The sequence below is a fragment of the Myotis yumanensis genome, unplaced genomic scaffold (assembly GCF_028538775.1).
Source record: "Myotis yumanensis isolate MYYU_CA2020_CCGP unplaced genomic scaffold, mMyoYum1.0.hap1 SCAF_15, whole genome shotgun sequence".
NCBI lineage: Eukaryota > Metazoa > Chordata > Mammalia > Chiroptera > Vespertilionidae > Myotis > Myotis yumanensis.
The window spans coordinates 49,248,752-49,275,073 of NW_027223766.1; the positions used below are offsets into that span (position 1 = coordinate 49,248,752).

The 26,322-nt window shown below is 44.8% G+C and overlaps 1 protein-coding gene across 1 annotated transcript in view; it reads right to left on the minus strand.

The window, feature by feature from the left end:
- The window catches only part of LOC138993223 (gasdermin-C-like), a 54,397-nt gene that overhangs the window by 20,114 nt on the left and 7,961 nt on the right, over positions 1-26,322 (minus strand). The window contains exons 4-10 of the mRNA XM_070392329.1: positions 22,745-22,913; positions 11,824-11,935; positions 8,955-9,002; positions 5,538-5,582; positions 4,380-4,457; positions 2,279-2,326; positions 1,718-1,738 (exon numbers count right to left, since the gene is read on the minus strand). Of these exons, the coding sequence (XP_070248430.1) occupies positions 1,718-1,738; positions 2,279-2,326; positions 4,380-4,457; positions 5,538-5,582; positions 8,955-9,002; positions 11,824-11,935; positions 22,745-22,913 (521 nt within the window). The remainder of the gene's footprint in view (positions 1-1,717; positions 1,739-2,278; positions 2,327-4,379; positions 4,458-5,537; positions 5,583-8,954; positions 9,003-11,823; positions 11,936-22,744; positions 22,914-26,322) is intronic.

Genomic DNA, 26,322 nt, shown 5'->3' on the forward strand with positions numbered 1-26,322 from the left:
CCTCATACCCTTTGTCTTCCTCTCCCAGACACATCTCTTCCTTACACATCTAGGCCCTTTCTGCCCTACTCCTGGATGGTTTCACATTTCCCATAGAGAAATGTTCAAAGTTCTGGAATTCCTAACAATCATGTTTACTCGGTGATTGACAAGGGCCAGGAGCCCATGAGGGAAGGAGGCAGAGGGAAAGCAGTCCCATTATAGGAGACCCAAGACCGTGGTGACGCAGTATCCAGGGAGAAGAGAGCCCAAGACGGGAATAATCAAGTGTGTGGTTGTTGATGATGACATGAGGAAATTCCCAGTAGGAGAGACTGCAGTGGGGCGAGGCATGGACAGCAGGTAGGGAGTGAGCAGGGTGCAGAATATTCTCTAAGGAAGTAGGCAGTGAGGGGACACTGGTGGGAAGAGGGGACACGCGTGAGTGAGGGGTTATGAGGTGGCAGAGACCTGACCTTGTGGTCAGGTCAGAGGAAGGGTCCGGGTGAACTGGAGAGAGGGAACATAGATTTGGCTCAGACACCTTATCAAACATTTATCTCCATCAGCTCTGGAGCTAAGATCTCACTTCCAATTCATAGATAACATGGAGGACAGAGGAATACTTATTTTCTCCAATGTCACAAAGCGAGCAACTTATTGAACTGTTCATTGAATTAGTCTACACTATTAGGTGTTAGGAGCATGAAATTAGTTCACAGAAGTGCAATGCTCACTGCACTGGGCCATTCTTTGTAAAAGTTCCTTCTAGTCACCCTTAGATCTGAACTGTAGAAACAGATGAGCTTCGTGCACCCCCTAGTGGGCAGGAAATGACTTGCAGACACTGCTGTGAGGTTAGCCTTTGGAATCTAACTCCATTTAGTTGACACTTGTCAACACTTTCAAAACATAATTTTCAAGTTTGAGTTCATCCATTGACCCCATAAGATTAAAGAGCTCATACTCATTCCATCCACAGCCAGTGACAGGAGGTCACTGTCTGCTGGACCCATCCTTCACCACATGTTGCAGTGAGGACTATAGTGAACAGTGAGTGTGTACACGGGTGAGAGAGAGAGAGAGAACGTTATGTGTGGTGAGGGAACCCCCAATCTACAAGGAGACATATCAGGTTGACCTCTACCTGAGACTCAACATTTGGGAACAATGGCACCAAGGGCCCTGAGCTGGTTGTTGCATGCATCCACAAATGAAGGAACTAATTAATTAATAAAGAATGAATGAATGAATGAGTGAGTGAGTGAGTGAGTGAGTGAGTAAATGAAAACTGGGGCTAAGGAAAGTACAAATTTGAAAATAAAACTCGGTTTTCTGAGTTGCTGGAAACCTCCAATTTGGGTTCTGAAATTGGGTCTTCCCTACACAGCAGGCTTCAGGTTCCCTCTTGGTAAACTCCTAGTCAGAGGGCTTCCTACATTCTTTATAGAAAGAGTGGCCTTCTCCCTTTCTCCTCTGCCAAATTTGCTTTAAAGTCACTTCCAAGGGTTCTGCCCTCTACTGCCACCCTCCTCTTGCTGAACCTCTTCCTGCTCCATGCCAGTCCATCCCTCCAACTTTCCAACCTTTCCTGACCATTCCCAACCCTTTCTTAACCTTCCCATCCCACAGACCTATGGCCACTCCCCGGGGTCACGGTGGCCAAGGCAGGTCTAATCCTCCCTGCTCACCAGATGAGTACAATGACGCTCCCCAACCCCAGCAAACACACACTCACCACTGGGAGGTTCGTAGATGCCTAGAGAGAAATCAAATGAACACCTAAAAGTTAATCTCTGAAGACTCTCGGTTTGTCTACATTCTGCCCTTTACTCCCCGGCCCCTCTTTTCCATCCACAACTGCCCTTGGCACAGGGAACCAGAGCCCAGTGGCTCAGATGAGGACAGCCAAAGCAATCAGGTGGGGTTTCGGTTGTAAAAAAAAAGGGGCCTCGTGGAGGGATCACATCCCACTTTACAGGCTCCTGTCCACTTAAGGACTGTGGCTGACATATGCCTGCTGTTGGAAAGAGGAACAGAAGTGGACACTCACAACAGCTTAGTCTCTGCTCCCCAACACACACACTCCTACCCCAGGACTCAAAGGAGACAGGATCTCCCTGTGGGCAGGGGCCTGTGTGGGTCACAGCAGTGAGATGAGGAGGTGATGGAGGAGCCTGGCTGGGGAAGATTTCCCTGTGGGTTTGTCGGGGCTGAGCCCCAGCAGGTGTTTATGGGTCAAAGAGGGTCAAGGGCTCAGCGGGGCCTTAGGTCCAAGCAGAGAACCTGACCAACTCACCTAATGTAGATAGTCTAATAGAAGCAGGATTCACTCTGGCGCATTTAACTGGGTGGGAAGAAACCAGGTTAGCAGAGCAGAATATCCAGGCTGGAGCCTCTCACATGCCCACTCCTGCAGCCCCAAACTTTCTCCTCTGGGCCAGGTGTGCAGCTTTGCTCAGGGATCCTGGGGACCCTCTTGCATCAGAATCACCTGGGACACTTGTGGAAACTCAGATTCCCTGACCTAACTCTCTTCCTTCTGATTCAGAGTCTCTAAAAAGGAACCTGGAACCTGCCTTTTCAATAGGCACCTGGGTGATCATTATCCACTCTCGTCTGACATTGGAGATTGCCTTTTTCCATGGAAAAGTAATCGCCTCCTTCCTGCCCTTTGTCTTCCTCTCAGGACTCTCCTCCCTCACACATCTACTCCCTTCCTGCTCTCCTCCTGGGTGGGTTCACATTTCACATAGAGAAATGTTCATAGTTCTGAAAATTGCCTAACAATCATATTGACGTGTTTGACAAGGGCCAGGAGTCCATGAAGTAAGGAGGCAGAGGGAAAGCAGTCCCATTATAGGAGACCCCAAGACCATGGTGACACAATATCCAGGGGGAAGAGAGTCCAAGACGGGAATAATTAAGTGTGTGGTTGTTGATGATGACATGAGGAAATTCCCAGTAGGAGAGACTGCAGTGGGGCAAGGCATGGACAGCAGGGAGGGAGTGAGCAGGGTTCAGAATATTCTTTAAGGAAATTGGCAGTGAGGGGACACTGGGTGGGAAGAGGGGACAAATGTGAGTGAGGGGTTATGAGATGGTAGAGACCTGACCTTGTGGTCAGGTCAGGGGAAGGGTCCGGGTGAACTGGAGAGAGGGAACATAGATTTGGCTCAGACACCTTATCAAACATTTATCTCCATCAGCTCTGGAGCTAAGATCTCACTTCCCTTTCATAGATAACATGGAGGACAGAAGAATTCTTATTTTCTCCAAAGCCACAAAGTGAGCAACTTATTGAACTGTTCTTTGAATTAGTTACACTATGAGGTGTTAGGAGGATGAAATTAGTTCACGGAAGTGCAATGCTCACTGCACTGGGCCATTCTTTGTAAAAGTTCCTTCTAGTCACCTTTAGTCCTAAACTTTAGAAATAGGCAAGCCCCACTCGCCCCCTAGTGGGCAGGAAATGACTTGCAGACAATGCTGTAAGGTTAACCTTTGGAATCTAACTCCAATTAGTTCACACTTGTCAACACTTACAAAACATAATTTTGAAGTTTGAGTTTAGCCACTGACCCCACAAGACTGGAGAGTTCATACACATTCCATCTACAGCCAGTGACAGCAGGACCCATCCTATACCAGATGTTACAGTGAGGACTCTATAGTGAGCAATGAGTGTGTACAAGTGTGTGTGTGTGTGTGTGTGTGTGTGTGAGAGAGAGAGAGAGAGAGAGAGAGAGAGAGAGAGCGAGAGCGAGAGAGAGAGAGAATGTTATATGTGGTGAGGGAACCCCTAATTTCCAAGGACACATATCAGGTTGAACTTTACCTGGGACTCAACATTCGGGCACAAAGGCACCAAGGCCCCTGAGCTGGTTGTTGCATGCACCCACATGAAGGGAAGGGGAGGGGAGGGGAGGGGAGGGGAGGGGAGGGGAGGGGAGAGTGAATAAATAAGGAAAGAGTAAATAAATAAGTGAAAAGTGGGGCTGAGCAAAGTATAAATTTGGAAGTAAAATTCAGTTTTCTGAGTTGCTTGGATACCTCTATTTTGGGTACTGAGATTGTGTGTTCTCTACCGGGCAGGCTTCAGGTTCCCTCTTAGTAAACACCTAGTCAAAAAGGTTCCTGTATTCTTGCTAGAAAATGAATGACAAGTGATCTTCTCCCTTTCTCTTCTACCATATTTGCTTTAGAGATCATTCCAAAGGTTCTGCCTTCTACTGCCACCCTCCTTGTTTAATCTCTTCCTGCTCCATGCCAGTCCATCCGTACAACATTCCGACCTTTCTTGACCCTTCCCCATCCTCCCTTACCCTTCCTAACCTACAGAAACTATAGCCAGGCCCAGGGGCCATGTTGGCAAAGGCAGGACACTCTGCTCTGCTCACCAGATGAGTACAAGGAGGACCCCTTCTCAACCCCAGCAAACACACCTCTCATTCGGTGAATGGAGCGTCTTGTGCTGCCTAGAAGAGAAATTAAATTACCATTCAAGAGTTAGTCTCTGAAGACTCTCAGTTCATCTACATTCTGCCCCCTACTCCCTGACCTCTCTTTTCCATTAACCCCTGCCCTTTGTCCAGGGAACCAGAGCCCAGTGGCCCAGGTGAGGATGGCAAAGGCAATCACATGGGGTTTCAGTTGTAAAATGTGGCCTCATGGAGGGATCATATCCCACTTTCCTTTCCCTACAGTCTCCGGTCCACTCAAGGATTGTGCTTGATGTTGGGAAGAGAAACAGAAGTGATCATTCACAAAGGCTTAGTCTCTGATCCCCCCAACACACACACACACACACACACACACACACACACATACACACTCCAACCCCAGTACTTAAAAGAGACATGGGACTCTCCCTGGGGTCAGGGACCTATGTCACAGCAGTAAGATGAGGAGGTGACGGAGGAGCCTGGCTGGAGAAGGTTTCCTTGTGGGTTTGTCAGGGCTGAGTCCCAGCAGGGTGTTTATGGGTCAAAGAGGGTCAAGGTGCCCCTATGTTCATAGCAGCACAATTTGCAATAGCTAAGATTTGGAAATAGTGTAAGTGTACATCAGCAGATGAGTGGATTAAAAAACTGGGGTACATCTGCACAATGGAATGTTATGCTGGTATAAAAAAGAAGAAACTCTTACCATTTGCAAAAGCAAGAATGGACCTGGAGAGTACTATATTATTCTAAGTGAAATAAGCCAGTCAGAGAAAGATAAATATCACGTGACCTCACTCATTTGCGGAATATAATGAACAGCATAAACTGATGAAGAATAGAGCCAGAGACATAGAAGCATCAAACAGACTGTCCAACCTCAGAGGGAAGGCAGGGGAGGGTGGGGGGTAAGAGATCAACCAAAGGATTTGTATGCATGTATATAAGCATAACGCATGTACACAGACAGTAGGGGAGTGAGGGCATGTGCTGAGAAGTGGAAATAGCCAGGGAGAGGTTAATGGGAGAAAAAGGAGACATATGTAATACTTTAAGCAATAAAGAATTTAAATTTAAAAAGGGGAGGTCAAGGTCTAAGCATTATGGCCAACTCACCTACTGTAGAGGTTTTCTGATCAGCAGCAGCAGCAGCAGCAGCATCTGTGATGTGAAGAATACCAAGGTGGGAAGAAGCCGGGTCAGCAGAGCAGGGTATCCCTGCTGGAGCCTATCACATGCCCACACCTGCAGCCCCCACACTTCCTCCTCTGGGCCAGGTGAGCCAGCTTTGCTCAGGGTGCACTGGGGACCCATTCTTCAGAATCACCTGGGACACTTGTAGAAACTCAGAATCCCTGACCTCACTCCATACCTTCTGCACCAGGCTCTCTAAAAAGGAAGCTAGAACCTGCGGTTTCCATAAGCACCTGGGTGATGGTTATCCACTTTATTCTCACACTGGAGACCTGCCTTGTCGATGGAAATGAAATCACCTTCCTCATACCCTTTGTCTTCCTCTCCCAGACACATCTCTTCCTTACACATCTAGGCCCTTTCTGCCCTACTCCTGGGTGGTTTCTCATTTCACATAGAGAAATGTTCAAAGTTCTGAAATTCCTAACAATCATATTTACTAGGTTTTTGACAAGGGACAGGAGCCCATGAAGGAAGGAGGCAGAGGGAAAGCAGTCCCATTATAGGAGACCCAAGACCGTGGTGACGCAGTATCCAGGGAGAAGAGAGTCCAAGCGGGAATAATCAAGTGTGTGGTTGTTAATGATGACATGAGGAAATTCCCAGTAGGAGAGACTGCAGTGGGGCGAGGCATGGACAGCAGGTAGGTGCCGGGAGCCGGTCCATCCTTGCTGTTTCAAGGGACCTGGCATATATAGCATACTGTTCTTAATATGTTTGCTCCCTTTAGGGCCATGTGTTTTAACCAAGGTCACCTCTCCGAGAAAGGTTGTTTCCCCAGGTGGGGATCTTTCCCTGAGGTTAGGGAGGGGATACAACCTCTTAATTAAGTGCCAGGCGGGTAGTTAAGCTACATAATCTTTACTCCCTGGAATGGAGATAAGAAACGCCCTAACCTTTGTAATAGAAATTGACAGGATTAAAATCGGCTGGTATAAATACGAATGTAACAAGACAATAATCATCAGATCCTCATCAGATCCACATCAGATCCTAACCAGAACCTAGCCAGAGAACATGGCAAAAGATCCTGGACAGAACCTGGCTACAGAACTTCACTGGAGAACCTAGACAGAACATGGCAAAAGAACCTGGATAGAACCTGGTGACTGAACCTGGAGAACCTGGCTGGAGAACCTAGCAAGAGAACATGGCACCAGAACTTGGTTGGAGATCCTGACCAGAACTTGGCTGGAGTTCCTAACCAGAACTTCGCTGGAGATCCTGGAGGGAGAACCTCGCTATGCTGATGAACTGAAACCAGTTTTCATGTCATTCATTCTTCGCCGACTCCGTCCACACCTTTGGGGATCCCTGGACCCGATGGGGTTGGACCCCAACAGGTAGGGATTGAGCAGGGTGCAGAATATTCTCTAAGGAAGTAGGCAGTGAGGGGACACTGGGGGGAAGAGGGGACACGCATGAGTGAGGGGTTATGAGGTGGCAGAGACCTGACCTTGTGGGTCAGGGGAAGGGTCCAGGTGAACTGGAGAGAGGGAAGATAGATTTGGCTCAGCCACCTTATCAGACATTTATCTCCATCAGCTCTGGAGCTAAGATCTCACTTCCAATTCATAGATAACATGGAGGACAGAGGAATTCTTATTTTCTACAAAGCCACAAAGCGAGCAACTTATTGAACTGTACATTGAATTAGTTTACACTGTTAGGTGTTAGGAGCATGAAATTAGTACATGGAAGTGCAATGCTCACTGCACTGAACCATTCTTTGTAAAAGTTCCTTCTAGTCACCCTTAGACCTGAACTGTAGAAACAGATGAGCTTCGTGCACCCCCTAGTGGGCAGGAAATGACTTGCAGACACTGCTGTGAGGTTAGCCTTTGGAATCTAACTCCATTTAGTTGACACTTGTCAACACTTTCAAAACATAATTTTGAAGTTTGAGTTCAGCCACTGACCCCATAATATTGAAGAGTTCATACTCATTCCATCCACAGCCAGTGACAGGAGGTCACTGACTACAGAACCCATCCTTCACTAAATGTTGCAGTAAGGATTATAGTGAACAATGAGTGTGTACATGTGTGCATGTGTGTGTGTGTGTGTGTGTGAGAGAGAGAGAGAGGGAGAGAGAGAATGTTATATGTGTTGAGGGAACCCACAATCTCCAAGGAGATATATCAGGTTGACCTCTACCTGAGACTCAATATTTGGGCACAAAGGTACCAAGGCCCCTGAGCTGGTTGTTGCACGCATCCACAATTAAATGAAGAGAAGAGAAGAGTGAATAAATAAGGAAAGAGTAAATAAATAAATAAATAAATAAATAAATAAATAAATGAAAAGTGGGGCTGAGCAAAGTGTAAATTTGGAAGTAAAACTCAGTTTTCTGAGTTGCTTGGATACCTCTATTTTAGGTACTGAGATTGTGTCTTCTCTACCCAGCAGGCTTCAGTAAACACCTAGTCAAAGGGGTTCCTGTATTCTTGCTAGAAAATGAATGATAAGTGATCTTCTCCCTTTCTCTTCTACCATATTTGCTTTAGAGATCATTCCAAAGGTTCTGCCTTTTACTGCCACTCTCCTCGTTTAATCTCTTCCTGCTCCATGCCAGTCCATTCTTCCAATATTCTGACCTTCCTTGACCCTTCCCCAACCTCCCTTACTCTCCCTAACCTACAGAAACTATGGCCAGGCCCAGCATCTATGGTGGCAAAGGCAGGGACACTCTGCCCTGCTCACCAGATGAGTACAAGGAGGACCCCTTCTCAACCCCAGCAAACACACACTCTTATTGGGTGGATGGAGTGTCTTGTGCTGCCTAGAAAAGAAATTAAATTACCATTCAAGAGTTAGTCTCTGAAGACTCTCAGTTCATCTACATTCTGCCCACTACTCCCTGACCCCTCTTTTCCATCCACCCCTCCCCTTTGTCCAGGGAACCAGAGCCCAGTGGCCCAGGTTAGGATGGCAAAGGCAATCACGTTGGATTTCAGTTGTAAAATGTGGCCTCATGGAGGGATCACATCCCACTTTCCTGGCTCTACAGTCTCCTGTCCACTTAAGGATTGTGCTTGCTGTTGGAAAGAGAAACAGGAGTGATCACTCACAAAGGCTTAGTCTCTGCTCCCCAGTTTCACACACACACACACACACACACATAGACACACACACTCCAACCCCAGTACTTAAAAGAGACATGGGGCCAGAGGCCTGTGTCACAGCATTCAGATGAGGAGATGATGGAGGAGCCTGGCTGGGAAAGGATTCCCTGTGGGTTTGTCAGGGCTGATTCCCAGCAGGGTGTTTATGGGTGTCTAAAGGGGGTCAAGGTCTCACTGTGACTGAGGTCTAAGTATTATTAAACAGCCAACTCACCTGTTGGAAAGGTTTTCTGATAATCATCATCTGTGATGTGAAGAATTTCTGGGTGAGAAAAAGCCAGGTCAGCAGAGAAGGGTATCCCTCCCGGAGCCTCTCACATCCCAGCACCTGTAGCCCAAAACTTCCTCCTCTGGGCCATGTGTGGCAGCTTTGGTCAGGGTGCCCTGGGACTCCTTGCATCAGAATCACCTGGGACACTTGTGGAAACTCATTAGAGTCCCTGACCTCACTCCATACCTTCTGCACCAGACTCTCTAAAAAGGAAGCTAGAACCTGCAGTTTCCATAGGCACCTGGGTGATGGTTATCCATTCTAGTCTCAAATTGGAGAACTGCCTTGTCCACGAAAAGAAATCGCCTCTTTCCTGCCCTTTGTTTCCTCTCCTGACTCTCCTCCCTCACACATCTAGTCCCTTCCTGCCCTCCTCCTGGGTGGTTTCACATTTCACATAGAGAAATGTTTATAATTCTGAAACTTGCCTAACAATCATATTGATATGTTTGACAAGGCACAGGAGCCCATGAAGAAAGGAGGTAGAGGAAAGCAGTCCCATTATAGAGACCCAAGACCATGGTGACACAGCATCCAGGGAGAAGAGAGTCCAAGGCAGGAATAATCAAGTGTGTGGGTGTTGATGATGATGAGAGTAAATTCCCAGGAGAACAGACTGCAGTGGGGTGAGGCATGGACAGCATGTAGGCAGTGAGCAGGATGCAGAAGATTCTTTAAGGAAGTTGGCAGTGAGGGGACACTGGTGGGAAGAGGGGACACGCTTGAGTGAGGGGTTATGAGGTGGGAGAGATCTGACCTTGTGGTCAGGTCAGAGGAAAGGTCCAGGTGAACTGGAGAGAGGGAACATAGATATGGCTCAGACACCTTATCAGACATTTATCTCCGTCAGCTCTGGAGCTAAGGTCTCACTTCCATTTCTTAGATAACATGGAGGACAGAGGAATTCTTATTTTCTCCAAAGCCACAAAGCAGGCAACTTATTGAACTGTTCTTTGAATTAGTCTACACTATTAGGTGTTAGGAGCATGAAATTAGTTCATGGAAGTGCAATGCTCACTGCACTGGGCCATTCTTTGTAAAAGTTCCTTCTAGTCACCCTTAGACCTGAACTGTAGAAACAGATGAGCTTCGCGCATCCCCTAGTGGGCAGGAAATGACTTGCAGACACTGCTGTGAGGTTAGCCTTTGGAATCTAACTCCATTTAGTTGACACTTGTCAACACTTTCAAAACATAATTTTGAAGTTTGAGTTCAGCCACTGACTCCATAAGATTAAAGAGCTCATACTCATTCCATCCACAGCCAGTGACAGGAGGTCACTGACTGCAGAACCCATCCTTCACTACATGTTGCAGTGAGGACTCTATAGTGAACAGTGAATGTGTGTGTGTGTGTGATCTTCTATATAATAAATGGGTAATATGCAAATTGACTGAACGGCAGAACAACCAGTCACTATGACATGGACTGACCACCAGGGGACAGATGCTCAACATAGGAGGTGCCCCCTGGTGGTCAGTGCACTCCCACAGGGGGAGCACTGCTCAGCCAGAAGCCCGGCTCATGGCTGGTGAGCACAGCTGGGGCAGCACTAAGGATGTCCGACTGACGGGGAGCCAGGCCTAAGCCAGCAGTTGGACATCCCTGGAGGGCTCCCAGACTGCAAAAGGATGCAGGCCAGGCTGAGTGGTCCCACCCCTCACCCCCTCCACCCCATGTGCATGAATGTCATTCACCAGGCCTCTAGTATACTAGAGGGTGAAATCCATGCACGGGGGAGGGTGTGTTCCTCAACCTGGCCTGCACCCTCTCTAATCTGGGACCCCTCGGGGGATGTCCGACTCGCAATCCAGGACTGCTCTCTCCGAACTGCTCTCCTGCCTGCCTGCCTGATTGCCCCTAACTGCTTCTGCCTGCCAGCCTGATCACCCCCTAACTGCTCCCCTGCCAGCCTGATTGATGCCTAACTGCTCTCCTGCTAGCCATCTTGTGGTGACCATCTTGTGGTGACCATCTTGTGGCGGTCATCTTTTGATGGCCATCTTGCGGTGGCCATCTTGTGACAACATCGCACGATGCCACCTAGGCTTTTATTATAGAGGGGAAAGAAAGAGAGAGAGAAAGAGAGAGAGAGAGAGAGAGAGAGAGAGAGAGAGAGAGAGAAGTGGAAAGTGTGCTGTATGGTGTGTATAGCCCCTCATCTCTGAGGAGCTGGACCCCTCCTCAGGCTGGCCTCTCTCTTGGACTCCACATTTGGGCAGGTAGAGGCTAAGGACCCTGAGCTGGTTGGGTTTACAACATCCACTATTTGACCCTGTTTGTAGTTGTATTTGATGCAAATAGTTCTCCCATGTGAAGTTGAAACCCACTGTGTATTGTAGAAAGGTACATCTTGATGCAGGTGAGGGAGGGAGTGATGCAGACACAATTATGCATTTATGGTTAGGGCTCTGCCTCTACAGTTTTGTTCATGGTTGTGCCAATATGTTATAGCCTTTACCGTGGGGGTATGGGTAACCTGGGAGGTCTCTGTGGCTCCGCCAGGTGAGCTGCTGAGAGTGGGGGAAAACCTTGAATAGAGATGGGTGGTTGTAGGATCATGCTTCACCCAGTGCTAAGCACACCTCCACATTGGGCACCCCTTCTGTCTCTGCCTCCCAGATCAGTGTGATCTTGCTTGGAGGTGGCTGTGGTTAGTGGTGATGTGTGTGCCCTGGACACCTGGGAAATGCTGCTTCTCTCTGAACAGGTAGAGAAGCCAAGGTTGCCTGATGATGGTCTCCCCTTTTCATTTATCTTCCCAGGAGAAGGAGACCCCCATACCTCACCATCTCCTTCAGCCTTTGCTTACCCCAGTCTTTCTCGTTGAAAACCAGCTGCTTCCTCTTATAGGCCAGCACCGAGCCCTTAGGCACAGACAGCTGCTTCTCTGTCACTTTGATACCCTCTGCCTGTGCTTCACCCTGGGAACAGAAGCCAGGTGACACCATCATAAATGCATCTTTTTTTTTTTCTGTGTGTGTTTTTTTAAATACATTTTATTCATTTTTTACAGAGAGGAAGGGAGAGGGATAAAAAGTTAGAAACATCGATGAGAGAGAAACGTCGATCAGCTGCCTCCTGCACACCCGCCACTGGGGATGTGCCTGCAACCAAGGTACATGCCCCTGACCGGAATCGAACCCGGGATGCTTGAGTCTGCAGGCCGATGCTCTATCCACTGAGCCAAACCGGGTAGGGTACATCTTGTTTTAAAGTCAAATACATCACCCTACCCTGTTTGGCTCAGTGGATAGAGCATCGGCCTGCAGACTGAAGGGTCCCAGGTTCGATTCCGGTCAAGGGCATGTACCTTGGTTGCGGGCACATCCCCAGTGGGGAGTGTGCAGGAGGAAGCTGATCAATGTTTCTCTCTCATCGATGTTTCTAACTCTGTATTCCTCTCCCTTCCTCTCTGTAAAAAATAAAAAAAAATATATTTAAAAAATAAATAAATAAATAAATAAAGCCGACGAAAAAATGGCGGAGACTTAGACGGACGTGTTGGTGCTTTGTCCCAGAGCAGATAGGGGCGAGCAGCTGAAACGGGTAACAATCAGCCCGATTAAGCTGGGGAGGTTCAGCTGAGAGACAATCTGCAGCCAGGAAAGACAGAGAACTCCTAAAAAATGCGGATGGTTAGAGATTGAGGCTGTAACCTCCCCCTGGGCGCTAGCGCAGCGGCGAGACCGCGCCATCTTAGGTAGCGGTTACCGGCATCCAGAGATCAGCTACTAACCCGGCAGCTACTAACCCGGAGGCAACGACTCGCAAGCAGCGCGACTGCAAGAGCCCAGAGGAGACCTGCACCCCTCCACGGAAAGGTTAGACTTACCCCAAAGGTGTGGTTTGCAGTTCAGGTTGGAGCGAGGAGCGCGCGCGCGGGCGCAGGGGGAAATCCGCGCCCATAGAGGCCAGCGTGACTCGCAAGTGGGGAGGGCTCCCGCAGGGCTGCTGCCAGAAGGTAACACTATAAATAAGCCCATAGTTGGACTGGATGCAAAAGGGCTGCCTCAGAGTTTCCCTGATAGCCGGCTACTTGTTGCCAGGGGCTTGAGCGCGCGCAGACACTCCGCGCAGTTCTGGAGGGTGGAACCCTGCGAGTTCGAACAGCTTCCCAGGCTCTTGTTTGCACACTTCCTCTTACTTCTGTGAGTTTGATTGTTGACCCCAGTACATGTGATTGCCCAGTTGGGGTCACTAGCAGAGCTTATAGGGGAAGATTGTTTTTGGGGAGCCTGGGAAACAGAGCTGGGAGTGGCGCCTGGGGAGCCAGCTCTGGGCGGAGCTGGTTCAGGTACAATAGAGAGCTCCTGGTTAGAGAGAACTTATAGCCTCGGAGGTCAATCCAGGCACACTGCCACCCAGAGGCAGAGCCACGAACTGACTCTTCTGTAAATACAGATAAGGCAATAAGGGGATTTTACGGCCGACTTTAAAATCAGGACTGTGGCTTACAACACGGAGGAACAGTGTATCAGAGGGAAATTCAACATTCTCCTGAATTCCGGGCGTGCCAATAAGAAGAGTAGAAGATCTGAAGCACCTGCATTACCGCACATTTTTATTTTTATTTTTTTAAATTACTTTTTCTCCTTTTAACTAAGAAAACATTTTTTTTCTTTTTTTTCTTTTTTCTTTTTTCTTTTTCTCCATCACCTGATTTTGCCCTTTCAGCTACTACATTTTTATTTTTAACTAGTATTATTACCGCTACCATTTTACCATTTTTTAAAGTGTCATTTTATTTTGTCTTTATTTTATTTTGGGACTAATGTTCTCCATTCTATTTTCATCGTTCCTATAGCAACATTTTTCTCTACCTCAATTTGCCTCTGTGCTAAACAATCTTCCCCACTTTTTCCCTTTTGCTGTCCTGTTTCTCTTACCCTACTCCAGCTTTTGATTTTCCCTATTCTTTTTACCCCCTGTCAAAATTTAACCCTGCTTATATATCCTACGTCCAATCCCATGTTCTAAATCCTTATACACCTTTCCCTTATCTTCCTTCACTATCCAATTTTTTTTTTCTTCTCTTCTTCTTCTTTTCTCTCTCTATTGTTTTATTGTTGTTTGCTTGATTGACGAGTATATTGGGGGTTTGTTTTTTTTTTTAGGATTGTTTGTGAGGTTAGACTGCTTATTCTTTTTATTTTCCTGCCCCTCCCTCCACCCCCCCCCCCCCCCCGGTTATTTCTGTGCTTCTGTTTCCCCTTGCGTCGCTTGATATTATTGGTTGTTTGTAGTTTGTATTCATCTCCAGGAATCTGTTGCTGTAATTTGTTGGTATTAGTGGCGGACCTATAGGAGTTTTCTCCTCATATAAATAGTCTCTTCCCCTTTTACACTTCATTCTCTTTTCTCTCTTACTTTTTTTTTCCCTCCTCTTTTTCCCCTCCCTTTTTCCAATTTCATTTTTGCACTCCTTTTTTTCTTTCTTTCTTTTTTCTCTTCTACCTTTTTCTCTTCTTTCCCCCTTATCTCCCAACTCTCTTAGCTCGGGTGGCCACCTTTATTTGGGGTTAGTAATATCGCAAATACAATAGTGTTCAGTGCCTGGTACGTTGTGCCTTGTTGTGTTGTATTTTGTGCCTTTAAATCAATGCAGCAGATTCAAGCAACAGCGGCCTCCTGATCACCACACGCTCTGCCTGGGGAACAGTTGCTGTGTGTGAAGCCTCCCTCCACCAGCCAGAAGAGCCACCACAACTGTGAACAGCACCCACCAGAGGCTCTGCTATCAACAGAGGAGCCGCTGCTACCACAACCGCCCAAGGAGCAACCACAGCCCGAGGAGCCACTGCCACCCAGGGAGCAGCCACTGCCACCCAGGGTCCAGCCACTGAACGACTCAACAACTAGTCATGTCAGTGAGATCAAACATGGGTAGACAAAGAAACCCCCAAAGGAAAGAAAAGGAGGACTCGCCAGAAAAGCAGCTAAGTGAGACAGAGATATGCAACATGACGGAAAAAGAATTCAGAATAAGGTTCCTAGAGTACATGCACCAGATGTTCAAGAAGCAAGAAGAAACAGATGAAAAACTCAACTACTTATGCAAGAAGCTAGAAGAAACAGATGAAAAAATCAACAACTTAAGTAAGTCCCAAGAAGAAATGAAGAGCGACATAGCTGCAATAAAAAACACCATTGAAAGTATCAACAGTAGACTGGGAGAAGCGGAGGACCAAATTAGTGAATTAGAAGACAAGGAAGCAAAACACACTCAAACTACTGCAAATGGAGAAAAAAATTAAAAGACAGGAGGAGAGCCTAAGGGAACTTTGGGACAACATGAAACGAAACAACATACGAATAATAGGGGTGCCAGAACAACAGAAAGATGAACATGGATTAGAAAACCTATTCGAAGAAATAATATCAGAAAACTTCCCTGAGGTGGGGAAGAAAAAAGTCACACAAGCCCAGAGAGTCCCAAACAAGGTGAACCCAAAAAGACCCACACCAAGACATATCATAATTACCATGGCAAATGTTCAGGATAAAGAGAGAATCTTACAGGCTGCAAGAGAGAGACGGAAAGTAACATACAAGGGATCTCCCATTAGATTATCAAATGATTTCTCAACAGAAACACATCAGGCCAGAAAAGAATGGACGGAAATCTACAAAGTGATGCAAAGCAAAGGACTGAATCCAAGAATACTCTATCCAGCAAGGCTATCATTCAAAATTGAAGGGGAAATAAGAAGCTTCACAGACAAAAAAGGGCTAAGGGAGTTTATCACCACCAAGCCAGCCATGCAAGAAATGCTAAAGGGACTGGTGTAAAAAGAAGAAATATCAAGCTCAGAAAGAAAAGAGCCACACACACACACAAAAAGAAATGGCTACAAACAAGTACCTTTCAATAATAACTTTAAATGTAAATGGACTAAATGCTCCAACCAAAAGACATCGAGTGGCTGAATGGATAAAAAAACATGACCCATACATCTGCTGTCTACAAGAGACCCACCTCATTAGAAGGGACTCACACAGACTGAAAGTGAAGGGATGGAAAAATATCTTTCACGCCAATGGAAAGGAAAAGAAAGCTGGGGTAGCAATACTTATATCTGACAAAATACATCTCAAAGTGAAGGCCATAACCAGAGATAAGGAAGGCCACTTCATAATACTAAAGGGATCAATACAACAAGAAGATATAACCCTGGTAAACATATATGCATCCAATGCAGGAGCACCCACATACATAAGAAAACTTCTGGAAGTTATCAGGGGAGAGATCGACAATAATACAATCATAGTAGGGGACTTTAATACACCACTGACATCACTGGATAAATACGCTAGACAAACAATCAGCAAAGAAACAGCAATCCTAAATGACTCACTAGATCAGATGGACTTAATTGACATCTTCAGAACACTTCACCCCACAGCTGCGGAATATACATTCCTCTCAGGTGCTCATGGGACATATTCAAAAATAGACCACATATTGGGTCACAAGCAAAGTCTCCACAAATTCAAGAAGATTGAAATCATAAAAAGCATCTTCTCAGACCACGATGGCATAATGTTAGAAATAAACTACAATAAAAACAACTCAAAATACTCAAACACTTGGAAGCTGAATAGCATGTTATTAAATATTGATTGGGTTACCGATGACATCAAAGAAGAAATTAAAAACATCCTGGACACTAATGACAATGAAAACACAACAATCCAAAACCTCTGGGACACAATGAAAGCAGTCCTGAGAGGAAAGTTTATAGCTCTACAGGCCTATCTCAAAAAACAAGAAAAAATGGTAGTTAATCATCTAACTCTACAACTCAAAGAATTAGAAAGAGAGCAACAAGAAAACCCCAGAGTGAGCAGAAGGAAGGAGATAATAAAGATTAGAGCAGAAATAAATGAAATAGAGACCAAAAAAACAATACAGAAAATCAATGAAACCAAGAGCTGGTTCTTTGAAAGGATAAACAAGATTGACAAACCCCTAGCCAGGCTCACCAAGAAGCAAAGAGAGAGGTCCCAAATAATCCAAATCAGAAATGATAGAGGCGAAATAACAACAGACCCCACAGAAATACAAATGATTGTTAAACAATACTACGGGCAACTCTACTCCAACAAACTAGACAACCTGGAGGAAATGGACAAATTCCTAGAAAAATACAACATTCCAAAACTCAATCAGGAAGAATCTAAAAACCTCAATAGGCCAATAACTATGGAAGAAATTGAAGCAGTCATCAGAAAGCTTCCAGCAAACAAAAGCCCAGGGCCAGACGGCTTCACAGGGGAGTTCTACCAAACATTCAAGGAAGAACTAAAACCTACCCTCCTCAGACTACTACAAAAAATTCAAGAGGAAGGAACACTTCCAAACTCATTCTATGAAGCCAGCATCACCCTAATACCAAAACCAGGTAAAGACATCACAATGAAAGAGAATTACAGGCCAATATCCCTCATGAACATAGATGCCGAAATCCTCAACAAAATCTTAGCAAATCGGATCCAGCAGTACATCAGAAGGATCATACACCATGACCAAGTAGGATTTATCCCAGAGATGCAAGGATGGTACAACATCCGTAAATCAATAAATGTGATACATCACATAAACAAATTGAAAGAAAAAAACCACATGGTCATATCAATTGATGCAGAAAAAGCATTCGACAAAATCCAACACCCATTTTTGATAAAAACTCTCAGAAAGGTGGGAATAGAAGGATCATACCTCAACATAATAAAAGCCATATATGACAGGCCCACAGCCAACATCATACTCAATGGACAAAAACTAACACCATTTCCCCTAAGAAGAGGAACAAGACAGGGATGCCCACTCTCACCACTCCTGTTCAACATAGTACTGGAAGTATTAGCCATTGCAATTAGGCAAGAAGAAGAAATAAAAGGCATCCAAATTGGAAAAGAGGAAGTAAAACTGTCCTTATTTGCAGATGACATGATATTATACATACAAAACCCTAGAGACTCCATCAAAAAGCTACTAGACTTAATACATGAATTTGGCAATGTAGCAGGATACAAAATTAACCCCAAGAAATCTTAGGCATTTCTTTACACCAATAGTGAACTTTCAGAAAGAGAGATTAGAAAAACAATCCCATTTACCATCGCACCAAAAAAATTAAGATACCTAGGAATAAACTTAACTAAAGAGGTTAAAGACCTCTACTCAGAAAACTACAGGACGTTGAAAAAAGAGATAGAGGAAGACATAAACAGATGGAAGAACATACCATGTTCTTGGATTGGTAGAATCAACATCATTAAAATGTCCATACTACCCAAAGCAATCTATAAATTCAACGCACTTCCCATTAAAATACCAATGGCCTTCTTCAAAGATCTAGAACGAACTCTCCAAAAATTCATCTGGAATAAAAAAAGACCCCGAATAGCTGCAACGATCCTGAGAAAGAACAAAGTAGGTGGGATCTCAATGCCAGATATCAAGCTGTATTACAAAGCCACTGTTCTCAAAACTGCCTGGTACTGGCACAAGAACAGATATATAGATCAGTGGAATAGAATAGAGAGTCCAGAAATTAGCCCGAACCAATATGCTCAATTAATTTTTGACAAAGGAGGCATGAACATACAATGGAGCCAAGATAGTCTCTTCAATAAATGGTGTTGGGAAAATTGGACAGATATATGCAAGAAAATGAAAGTAGACCACCAACTTACACCATACACAAGAATAAACTCAAAATGGATAAAGGACTTAAATGTACGACAGGAAACCATAAAAATTCTAGAAGAATACAAAGGCAACAAAATCTCAGACATATGCCAAAACAATTTCTTCACTGATACAGCTCCTAGGGCAGTTGAAACTAAAGAGAAACTGAACAAATGGGACTACATCAAAATAAAAAGCTTCTGCACAGCAAAAGAAACCATCAACAAAACAACAAGAAAACCCACCTCGTGGGAAAACATATTTGCCAACGTCATATCTGATAAGGGCTTAATCTCCAAAATTTATAGGGAACTCATACAACTTAACAAAAAGAAGATAAACAATCCAATCAAAAAATGGGCAAAGGATCTAAATAGACACCTTTCAAAAGAGGACATTCAGAAAGCCAAGAGACATATGAAAACATGCTCAAAGTCACTAATCATCCGAGAGATGCAAATCAAAACAACAATGAGGTACCATCTCACACCTGTCAGAATGGCCATCATCAACAAATCAACAAACGACAAGTGCTGGAGAGGATGTGGAGAAAAAGGAACACTTGTGCACTGCTGGTGGGAATGCAGACTGGTGCAGCCACTATGGAAGGCAGTATGGAGGTTCCTCAAAAAATTGGAAATGGAACTCCCATTTGACCCTGTGATCCCACTTCTAGGAATATATCCCAAGAAACCAGAAACACCAATTAGAAAGGATATATGCACCCCTATGTTCATAGCAGCACAATTCACCATAGCTAAGATCTGGAAACAGCCTAAGTGCCCATCAGTAGATGAATGGATTAGAAAACTGTGGTACATCTACACGATGGAATACTATGCTGCTGTTAAAAAGAAGGAACTCCTACCATTTGCAACAGCATGGATGGAACTGGAGAGCATTATGCTAAGTGAAACAAGCCAGTCAATGAAGGAAAAATACCACATGATCTCACTCTTTCATGATAATTAAGACCATTACAAACTTTTGAACAATAATAAATACAGTGGCAGAGCTGCCTCAAACTGATTGTCAAACTGCAGTGGGAAAGCCAGGGAGGGTTGGGGGACAGGAGGGAGGGGAGTAAGAGATCAACCGAAGGACTTGTATGCACTCATATAACCATAACTAATGGACATAAGACACTGGGGGGTAAAGGAGGGCAGGGGCTTGTAAAGGGCGGGGGGGAAAAAAGGACACTTATGTAATACCCTTTGTAATACTTTAAGCGAAAAATAAAATAAAAAAAATAAAAAGAATAATTCCAAATAAAAAATAAATAAATAAATAAATAAATAAATAAATAAAGTCAAATACATCTAGAAAGCACATGAGAAAAGGGATCAGCAGCCCCCTGCCCTCACCCTCTCTACTCCTGGTTTCTAGTTCCTGCTCTTTTTTCCTTATTTCATCCATATTTACCTTCACGTCCCTCAATTTCATGTTGATATGGCAATGATTAGATTTTTATATATTCAGGTATATCTAGTCATTTTCTCTTGTTGATGATGAGGCTTTCATTTTCCTACTCTTTCTAGGAGCCAAAGCAATTGATAAAAGGGTAATACCCAACTCCAACCTCTTCTAATCTTCCATGCAGGTCATGGGCATCATCCAAATCTAGTTCCCTCTACCCTCCTGCCACATCCAAGAGGGGAGAGAGCACTGAGAAGCTCTTGGGAGTCCACAGCCCAGGACACAGGCTCACTAAAAAGAAAATGCTGGGACCCATCCATGAAACTTCAGAGTGCTTCCCTTCTCATAGATCTACCGCCATATCAATAAAGGCAGGTTTACCAGAGTTCCTTTATCACATGTATCATGTCCAACTTTCAACAAAAATAAATATTACAAGGCATATTCAAAGGCAACAAACACCATTTTAAAAGACAGGTCAAATTGAGGATCAAACTCAATTATAACATAGATATTGGAACTCTTAGCCTGGGAATTTTAAACCACTGTGATTAGTTTGCTAAGAGAGCTAATAGAAAACAGACAAAATGCAAGAGCCGATGGGTAATGTAAGCAGAGAGATGAAAATTATAAGAAAAAAATCAGAAAGAAATGCTAGAGAGATAAGAATACTACAAGAGAAATAAAGAAACCCTTTGTTTGGCTCATTAGTAGACTGGACACAAGTGAGAGAAATACCTCTGCACTTGAGGAAATCTCAAAACTGAAAAGCAAAGGAAAAATGACTAAAAAATGAAACATAATAGCCAAGAACTGTGGGACAACTACAAAAGTTGTAACATACATGTAATGATAATATAAGGAGAAGAGAAAGAAACAGAAAAAAGATTTGAAGCAATAATAACTGAGGATTTCCCTCTAAATTAATGTCAGACATGAAATCACAGATCTGGGAAGCTCAGAGAACTCCAAGCAATAAAAATAAAGTTAAAAATTTTAGACCTATGAATTCAAACTGCAGAAAATGACAGATAAAGAAAATATATTAAAAGTCAGGGGATATTGAAAGAAGTCAGATATTTCTTGTTTGCTGTTATTTTCACTATTTTTTGGGGTGAGGGCTTTATGATTTTATACCTTGTTCAATAGGAACATGACAATAAGGTATTTGAGGATACAAGTAAGACCAATATCTTGCTATAAAAGCAAGATGGATTTTAGTTCTACAAAAAAAAAATAGTTTTAGTTTTGTAAAGCTTTTTTGTTATTATGTAGTTCTTCCATTTAATTTCTATTGTGGTAAAAAAAAAAAAAGCACACACCAAAAATGTAGTATTTCACCAATTTTAGGTGTAGAGTACAGTATTGTATTTTCATTTTCATTTGTCTAGAGCAGTGATCGCGAACCTTTTGAGCTCGGCGTGTCAGCATTTTGAAAAACCCTAACTTAATTCTGGTGTCATGTCACATATAGAAATTTTTTGATATTTGCAACCAGAGTAAAACAAAAACTTATATTTTTGATATTTATTTTATATATTTAAATGCCATTTAACAAAGACAAATCAACCAAAAAAAATGAGTTCGCCTGTCAGAGGTGTCATAGGTTCACCATCACTGGTCTAGAGATATTTTCTGATCTCCCTCATGGTATCTTCTTTGACCCATGGGAGGTTCAAGAGTGTATTTCTTAGTGTCCATATATTTGTGAATTTGTTAGTTTTCCATTTGTTATTGATCTCTAGTTTCATTCCTCTGTGGCCAGAGAAGATATCTGGTGTAACTTCAGGCTTCTTAAACTTGGTCAGACTGATAAGGAAGCTGGAAAATGCTCTGGGTGTACGTGGGAAGAACGTGTGTGCTACTCGGCAGCATGTTCTGTCTGTCTGTTAGGGAATGTAGTTCAATTAACCCATATGGCGCTGCTCAACTCCTCCATTTCCTTATTGATCTTTTGTCTCATTGACCAAAACAAAATTGATGCAAACATGACCAAGGTGATACACAAACTGTTTAACAACATCACAGCCCTTAGCCACTTACCACCTGTCTGCCTGGGAGGGGGGCTGACCCAGGATTGTCCCCTGTTCTCAGAAAGCCAGTTTCCCAGCCCAAGCAGTTGGAAACCGAAAGCTGAAAATCAAACACCCTTCACACTGGAGCAATGTTTCACTTGTTCAAACTCCCCTCCTCTGAGACAAAATCACCGACCTTGGGGAAATTAGTTCTGAATTTCACTTTTTTCCTTGAGTTCTTATTCTTCTAAGTGAGGACAAACTACACACGAAATATATAATGTGTAAGAGCACATTGTAACACACACTATCTGATAAGTGAATTTACTTTATAATTGAAAGTACTATCGTTGGTTTTTGTGAGTGAGTTATATCATTTCTATGAGCCTGAAGGCATTTAAATCTCCCGCCTGCTACCCATTCTTCTCAGGAAGCCACAGCATTTAGGGAACTTCAACCACTGAGGTTTGGTAGTGGGGTTTCACATTTCTTCCAGCATAAAACCCCTTTAGATTTGCCAGAATCCATCACTTACTCAAAGCAAATGTAATACCACATAATTAAATCTACTTCCTATTTTATCGACCTGGGTCCCCACCTCATACCTTGACAAAAATATCCAGAGGGAGGGAGAATTTCCCTGAAATCTTCTTGCTGCTGAGATCCTGCAGCACGGAGCTGTTGCGCAGCTCCACGGTGTCAGTCACAACATACAGATTCACCTCTGCTTCCCGGCACTGCCTCAGGAAGGCCGGCTCTGGGTCCGGCAGTTTCCTGCGGGGAGGAGAGGGTCAGAGTGGGAAGAGATGCCTTCCCAGGTGGCCCTGGGTCACCCTCCTCCTCAGAACCTGGAAGGGGTGTTCCTGCTGCAGGTAGAAAGATCCTGGCACATGGGGTAAGTTACCAAGGAAAGCAAAACATCTTCTTTGCTACGCAGGGTGCAGGGGCCCCATTTTCTGATGGGGGCGTGGGAAGGAGAGTACGCAGTCCATTTTGTGAAAGGCATCAGCATTTTCTAAAATTATATTGGTCCTGTTAGAGGGGCAGTTTATAGATGCCCAGTGCCTGGGCCTCCCACCTGAAGAGGCCGGGAGTGGACAAGTCCACGTGGTTGACAACAGTCCCCAGGGACCCTGAACATTGTTCAGAGGCTCAGCCAGGGTGGGGTGGGGCCAAACAGATGTTTATCTGTTTGTGATGAAGCAGGAGGTGCTGGATGAGTTTCCAGGACAAGCACATGGGGATGTGGACAGAGTAACTGTCCCTGGCAGGTGGCTGGGAGGCTGCCGTGAAGATGCAGGTCTGGGCAGGGGATGTGACGGGTTGAAAGTACTGAAAACAGATTTCATCTGCATTTCTGTTCTCTGGCTCAACTCTCCTTCCACTAAAGGCCCCACTGGGTTGGCGCCCTGTAGAGCAGAGGGAAATACTGAGAGATCCTTGCATTGCTTTTCAGTGGAGGAGGTCACTGAGCCTCCAGTGTGGGTTTTCCTGTCACCCTTTGGGGGAAGTCAAGGCCCTTACCGTGTGTCTAAGATGTTGTGTCATCTGACATTCACTCACCTCCAAGCCTCACTTCTGTCACCTTCATCCTGGTTGGCTAAGCTCCCACCTCACTGACTTCCCACGGCTCCAGAAAACGCCAGGCTGGTCCTGGCCCAGGCTTCAAACCCCTCATCTGGACCACTTTCCTCCTGCTCTTTGCTCCCTTTATTCTGCAGGTCTCAGTTCAACTGTTAGCTCCACAGAGAGACCTAAATAGGCCCCTCCGTCCAGCCCCTCTTCCACCAGCTCCTGACACTACCCACATCCATTTATCAAGTGTCTCACTGCCTTTCTTCTCACATTTCAAGTTTGACCTTAGACAGACTTTTTTTTCTTGGTGCTGGATAATAAAAAGTGTCCCTCAAATTGGAGCCTCTTCAACTGCTGAAAAATTTCTAGGACAAATTTTATTTTATTTTCCTGCAGCAAAAACCCACATACTCTTTTACACCATAAAGTCTTTGTAAATGTTAGTTCTAATAAGTCTTACAAGACACCAGGAGAAACTGTGCCACACCCGGTCTAAGTAGCTTTCAGTCTCCAATAGCCTGGGATTTTCACTAGTTGCTTTAGTATTTCTTTGCACTGATAGAAATACTATTTAGGCCTGGCCTGTGTTGCTCAGTGGTTCTGTGTCAACCTATGAACCAGGAGGTCACAGTTCAAATCCCAATCAGGGCACATGCCTGGGTTGCAGGCTCAATCCCCAGTGTGGGGTGTGCAGGAGGCAACAAATCTCTCTCATCATTGATGTTTCTATTGCTGTCTCCCTCTCCCTTCCTCTCTGAAATAAAAATATTTTTTTAAAAGCAATACTCTTTAGAGAGAAACCAAGATGGCGGCAAAGGTAAACACCTGAAATTGCTGCCTCACACAACCACTTCAAAAATACAACTAAAAGACAAAACGGACATCATCCAGAACCACAGGAAGGCTGGCTGAGTGGAAATTCTACAACTAGAAGGAAAGCAAAGCACACTGAGACTCAGAGGAGGAGCAGAAGTAAAGTGCAGAGGTATGGAGGCCGAAAGGGCTGGCAACTGAAGACAAGGCGCACGCAGAAAGGGCTGGAAACTGAGGACGCGGCTGTCTTTTTGAATCGGGAGGGAGACACAGGCCCCCGACTGCTCTCAACTCCAGTTACGGGAAGTCTCTGGGGACCCAGACTCATGCGCGAGGAAACTGGACTGTCTGGCAGCGGGCAGAACTTGGAACTAGAGGGTGGCTTTATCTTAGAGGAGCTTGCAGCGATTACCTCGGGACACTGAGACAGGGGCCTCTTAGGGCAGGACTGAGGATCAGCCATAGCTGTTTGCTCCGCCCTGTTGATTCCCTGAGACCTTGCTGCACCCAAGCTGCGCAGAGGCTTTTGCATATGAATGCCCTGGCCCTTTGCAATCTAAAATTAACTAACAAACTGCAGCTGGGTCAGAGAGGCCCAGAACATCCAAAAGAAGGCCCAAGGCCCCACAGCAGCTTGCATTGCTTCACAGCTGGGCCTCATCTGGGCACCTCCAAACCCCAAACAAGAAAGGGGAATCTGCAGATCTCTCCAGAGTTCCTGCTGGGTAGCCTTAGGAAGAGGCTAAATTAGCACCTCCTTAGATCCAAGAGCCAGTGTACCCAGTGGTCAGAGTGGGACCATCCAATTACAACTCCTCAGATCCATAAGGGACACACTCAGGGGGCAGACTCAGTGAGCACCAAAGCCCCACTGGAGCAAGTCTTGTCCCATAAGGGTGTCTTCAGCACAGAAGTTCGCCCACATAGACACAGCTGATTCTCACAGCCAATTGGCCTGGAGGTCAATTCCTCCCAGTGATACCTACAACAATCAAGGCTTAACTACAACAAGACTCTGCACAAAGCCCACACAGTGGTGCACTAAGAGTGTCCACCTCAGGTAATTGGGGAGGCTGAGCCACTGGGCCCTATAGGACACCTAGCACAAAAAGCCACTCTATCAACACAAGAAAGCAGCCAAAGTGCGGAGACAAAGAAACAGGTCACAAATGAAAGAAATGGAGGAAAGCAAACTACTGGATATAGAGTTCAAAACCACGGTTATAAGGTTTTTCAAGCATTTTCTAGAAACCGCTGGTAAATTTAATGAGACCCTGGAGGACATGAAAAATGACCAACTAGAAATTAAGCATACACTGGCTGAAATAAAGAATAATATACAGAGATCCAACAGCAGACAAGAGGATCCCAAGAATCAAGTCAAAGATTTGAAATATGAAGAAGCAAAAAATACCCAACCAGAAAAGCAAAAAGAAAAAAGAATCCAAAAATATGAAGATAGTGTAAGGAGCCTCTGGGACAACTTCAAGCGTACCAATATCCGAATTTTAGGGGTGCCAGAAGAAGAGAGAGAGCAAGATATTGAAAACCTATTTGAAGAAATAATGACAGAAAACTTCCCCTACCTCCTGAAAGAAATAGACTTACAAGTCCAGGAAGTGCAGAGAACTCCAAACAAAAGGAATCCAAAGAGGACCACACCAAGACACATCATCATTAAAATGCCAAGGGCAAAAGACAAAGAGAGAATCTTAAAAGCAGCAAGAGAAAAATAGTCAGTTACCTACAAACAAGGGAGTACCCATATGACTGTCAGCTGATTTCTCAATAGAAA